The sequence below is a fragment of the Gossypium arboreum genome, chromosome 1, assembly GCF_025698485.1.
Source record: "Gossypium arboreum isolate Shixiya-1 chromosome 1, ASM2569848v2, whole genome shotgun sequence".
Classification (NCBI taxonomy): Eukaryota; Viridiplantae; Streptophyta; class Magnoliopsida; order Malvales; family Malvaceae; genus Gossypium; species Gossypium arboreum.
In genome coordinates this window covers 96,857,310-96,862,806 of record NC_069070.1, presented here as the reverse complement: position 1 = coordinate 96,862,806, position 5,497 = coordinate 96,857,310, and the positions used below count along the sequence as shown (strand labels likewise).

Here is a 5,497-nt window from a genome sequence, read left to right as displayed (position 1 = left end):
AATATTTTTAGCTTTCTATCTTATGCTTCAGTCATAGCAAAAAAAAATCACCCTTTTATCTATTCTATCATGCAAACAAGATATGTATTCTTTTAATTTTGCATCTTTCCATCCTTCTATCCTCGTAGCCTTAATTTGTCATGGAAATCTAGCAGTCCTCACATTTTCAACTTAAATAATAATAATAATAATAATAATAATAATAACAACATTACTCATTCCATGCAAAAGTATTAAAATGGAAAATAAGATTCATCAATCAAATTGAAGAATAAGCTATAAAATATGATCAGTTTAGCAGAATCCACATACTTAAACCTTATATTAAAAAATCCTGGCATCTAGCCTTCCCGGTTAAGAATTAAGAATTGGTTTAATGTCAACAATCCCCAGATGCCATAACTGGGATTTGTTGGAATCCAAATTTCAAACAAACAAAACAATAATGGCATAAGAGAAACGAAAAAAGAATTTTACGTAACAATGAAGCTATATGGAATAGGAATTAAGCAATAAATTGTAGTTGAATGTTACATCATCATCATCATCAAAGGATCATAAATTTTGAAATGGCAGAAATGGAAATCTAATTTAGAAATATTTTAAGGGAAAAAAAATAAGAACTCCTAAAACTGGTCATAATTCGTTTAAAACATAAAGAGGGAGATTATCCTCAACCTGTTCTAACTGTTTTGTTGTAATAATAACAATAAATGGTGAAAATTGAAGTTTCCATTGTCAAATTGACCTTGGCTTCACCTTTGTGTTCCTCTTTAGTTTTCCTTCAACATCCAAATCACTAACAGAATCCCAAAATCTGAAAATCCAAAAATAATTGCGGATGTTATTTACCAAAACGTTTTTTTTCTTATCTCTACCTCAGGATGGCTCAGCGAAACCGGTTTCAGTTTTGCTGAGCCACGAGTTGATCGAGCTGCATTTGCTCCAGCCAAGCACCCAACACTGCATTATCGACTGGATCTGCATTCATGCTAGAACCCTCACCCGAGACTGGTGCTGCTATTTTCTCTTTGATCTCAGTGGGAGATTCTTTTACAAGGGACTGAACCCATGATAAATCGGGTTCATCCCCATTACCAAGCTCAAATGAGGAAGACCTGCGATGCTTGTCCAACCCATCGGCATTGACAGCCCAGTCTGGCTTCCCATTGGAGGATCCCCATTTTGACCATGAATTAACCGGGGAACCAACAATGGCAGCCGAGCCAGAGCCAAGCTCCCTAGAGCTTAGGCTACGAAATTGTTGCTGCTTCTCCCATTGAGCTAACATTGAAACCCGAGAGCTCATTGGTGAGATAGGTTCAACGTTTCGAGGAGACATCCTACCGGATAGAGAAGCCTGCAAGAGAGGATGCTCAATACTTTTAGGAGAAAAAGTTGTATTTATAGGTGATAGCATGTTTTGCTGTTGCTGAAATTGATTAAGAACGGCAGATTTATGGGTCGGAGAGAAAACAGCAGCAGCCAACACTTGATCAGAGTATCGTGGAGATGAGCTCTCAGCAGAAAAGAGGTCATCTAGGTTTGATGGGGTCAGGGTCTTCATTCGACCAGATCGATTAAAAGAACTAGAACTCATTGATGGCTGAGTAAGTCCAGGTAATTCATTCATCAGCTGAAGTTGCTGCACATCAAAATCAGACAGCAAGTTAAAGTCTTCAGCTTGAATGTCTCTAGCATTAAGAGAAGATCGCAGGCGACTGGATTGAAGATTGCTTCCCGGAAGATGGAGGGCTGGAACATTAGGCTGTGGCCAGCCAACATTAGATTGAGACATGCCATTCATGGAGGGAGACATGGGTGGAGAGAATGGTGAGGGAGACATAACAGATACAGATGAAGGTGATCCAGGCAAGAGACTCATGGCGGCAGCAAAATCCATAGCTGTAGCACCAGAAGTACTCGATCGAGGAGAAGGAACAGCAGAACCAGTGGAGACATACAGAGGACGAAGTTCATCAGCTGTATGAGCAAAGAAGCAGACTCTCCTAGCACAACTAGTACCATCCTTGCACAACCTGGTCCGATACTGAGCAGGGTGTAGCCAGCATTCGAAAACACCATGAGCATATTCGCACATATCTCCGCGCCTACATGTCCCCTTGCGAAAATCAGGGCAAGGAACACAACTGTAATGGAACTTCCTAGGATCCCTTCTCCGAGCGTTCTCCCCAGGGTGAACAAATGGGCACTCAGTCCAATCATGGGAGTAGGCACGTGAGCAAGGCCGCACCTTGAATGAATACATCCGAAACTCATCAGTTGAATAGATGCTATTCTTGATGTCCGGAAGAGATGGATCAATCGGATATTCTTTCTTCTCTGATGCTGAAGAAATTGGAGCATCAATTGGCTTTGACTTCATCGGGGAATCTGAACCAGATAACAACGACCCATTTTCCTTCAAAGGCAATAGAGGAAGGGAGTCGAAATTTGCAACGGCTGCCACCTGTGAATTCCAATCAAAACCAGAACCCTCGATTGCAAGGAGCTCTTCAAGAGTTGATTTCACAGCTCCAAGCTTTGGAGGAACAACAATAACATCAACAGGAAGATGACCATTTGCGTCAACCGAATTTACATCAGCACCAGCCGCTAAAAGCAGCTTCACAACATCGATAACATTATCAGCCCCACCAGATGCAGCACAATGAAGGGCAGTGCTTTTGTCACGGCCACACACTAGGTTAACATCAGCATTCGAAGACGAAAGAATCAGCTTAATAACATCAATGCTACCATACATAGAAGCAACCATCAATGGTGTTCTCTCCTCATTAACCATCTGTTTCGAGCCTTTCTGACGACCATACCACAATCCAACCTCATCAACACCAGAAGGATCATGTTCCATCGATCGTTTAAAGCCCTCGACATCATTATTAGCAGCAAGCTCAAGCAGACTTGCAAAAGTATCTTCAGTTACTACAGTCAAGTGATTCATATCCACACGAGGAACTCTGTTATCTTCGAAAGAAGAATTCGATGTTCTTGGAGTCAGCTTCGAGTTTAATCGCTCCGATCCACAGCACATACTTTCATTTGATAAGAATCCAACTGAAAGTTTTTAAAAAGAAAAAGAAAAAAAGACACCATTAGAATCAAATATTCCTGAAGACATTATTAGGAAAAAAATGATAAACCCGCTAGGGATTGAAAGAAAATAAAAACAAAGGTCAAGTCAGTGTTTATCAACAACATGTCAACCAAAAAAATAGTGGAAATTAAACGTGGAATTAGGGATTTAAAAAACAAGACAGAAAACTTCGGAAGAAGGTAAAATTATTACAACATATTTTCCTACACTTTCAGACATAATTGTCAGAATAAAACATAGTGTTTCACTAACAATTTTAGGAAAAATGGAAGTTAAATTATTATCACTAATATTAGGAAATCAATACAAGCTTTATTAAACAGAATATCAAATCTTGCAACAAATCTTTCGGTGGTCAACAATATTAAATTTTCTTATAAAAATTTTTAAAAAATAGCTAAAAGAGAAAGTTAAAATAAAAATATTTTTCTTGCAAGTGATCAACCAATTCATTTCACATATATATCTAAAACAAAGTTTCTTGTAAGTAAAAATATAAATGAACTTAAACTAAAACCAACCAAACAAAAATAATCAGTTCAAAAATCATCTAAGTTCAAAGAAACCAATAAAAAGGAGAGATTTATACAGATCTAGTCAGAAAAAATAAGAAAAACGAAGTTTATTTTCAAGCAAAACTAAAAGAAAATGAACTTTAACTAAAACCCAAAAGAGCCTTACCAGTTCAGAATTCCATCTTAGTTCCAAGAACCCGATACAGATCTACTCGGAAAAGGAAGAACTAGATCTTCAAAAATGAAAAGAGAGAAAAAAAATAATCCCAATTTGATTAATATATTTTGGGGTATTTTTCTTAAGCTAAAAGGGGAGAGTTATGAGAAAATGAATAGCTTCTCATCTCTAGTTTCCATCTCACTGCTACTACTACTTTAATTGAAAACAAAATTAATATATAAAAATGCATCCAATGTAAATTTTAGTTTTATATTTCAATTTTGAAAAATTAACATTTTAAATATTTAACTATTAAATTTATGAATTTAATTTATTTATTATGTATATAAATTTTAAAATTTATATGAGATATTTATAATATCGATTTAAAATATTATATATTAATATTTATTTATCAGTTAAAGTTTTTATAAAAATAAATATTCTTAATTTTTATCAAATTTAACGTATATAATTTGTATGAATAAATATTAATCGATATACGAAAATGTATAAAAGATAAAAATAATTTAGTTTTACATTAATATAAGTTAATTATCACTTAAAAATATTGAATTCTTTTAAAATAAAACTAAAAACAAAATAGGAAAAATCGAATAGAATGGTATTATTCCTTTTTTTTTCACCAGTTAAATCGTAACGCCTAGCTTCCATAAAATTCATCTCATTAAAAATTAAAGGCAAGGTTATTTTTGTCAGCATTGCTATATTATTATTTTTTAATAATTTTATTATAAGTTTTAAATAATATTTTTTTCAGATAACGCATTTTCTCAACTCATAAATAAAAAATATTTTATTTTAACGTATTCGAACTCAAATCTTTCTACATTAACAATAATAATTATGACAATCGAGCTCGAAACTATTTTATTATTTTCTATATTCTAAGGTTTTAACTAAGAATCTAAATTTATGTAATAAAATATTTCATACAATAAAAATTATCCATAAATTATAAGTATGTTGAATCTAAGTTTATGTAATAAAATATTTCATACAATAAAAATTATCGATAAATTATAAGTATGTGAAAATATTATTTAAAAAAGTATGTGAAAGTTTTATTATTTAAAAAAGTATGTGAAAGTTAAATATGTGAAAATATTATTTAAAAAAGTATGTGAAAGTTTAAAAATTATCGATAAATTATAAGTATGTGAAAATATTATTTAAAAAAGTATGTGAAAGTTTTATATATATATTTTTGTAAATCTATATAATTCTCTTCCCTAATTTTAAATTTAACTTCCTACTAAAATTATTTATATAAATTTATGTGAGAATTAATTTTATATCATATATATACTTTTATAAATATACTTTTTATTATGATGGTTGTGAGAGGCCGACGTGGTAAAAGAATACAATGACTTGAATAGGGTTATGTTTGTTTTTGGACTTAGAATAAAGCTATCTTTAGACCATAAATAAATGAAAATGCATGTGGTTATATTAGAAAAATGTAAGATATGAAGGATTCATATTTGAATTAAGACATCAATTGATAATTTGAATAAATTCAAATACTTGCTCAACTTTTATATATTGTAATTAGTGCCAATATGTCTAATATAAATTTATTTAATAGGATAATGCCTTATGGGTACGAGTTCTTCATACGAAATATGGGGTAAAGGAACAACTTCTGAATCCCATTACCAAAAGCCAATGTCCACACTT

At 32.7% G+C, this 5,497-nt stretch overlaps 1 protein-coding gene across 1 annotated transcript; it reads right to left on the bottom strand.

Moving 5' to 3' along the window:
* Nucleotides 1-471: 471 nt before the first annotated feature.
* On the bottom strand, nucleotides 472-4,031 carry LOC108483604 (zinc finger CCCH domain-containing protein 30-like). The gene is made up of 2 exons (XM_017787089.2): nucleotides 3,800-4,031; nucleotides 472-3,078 (listed from the first exon to the last, which is right to left on the bottom strand). The coding sequence occupies exon 2, from the start codon at nucleotides 3,053-3,055 to the stop codon at nucleotides 905-907; it is 2,151 nt and encodes a 716-aa protein (XP_017642578.1). The 5' UTR covers nucleotides 3,056-3,078; nucleotides 3,800-4,031; the 3' UTR covers nucleotides 472-904.
* Nucleotides 4,032-5,497: the final 1,466 nt, after the last annotated feature.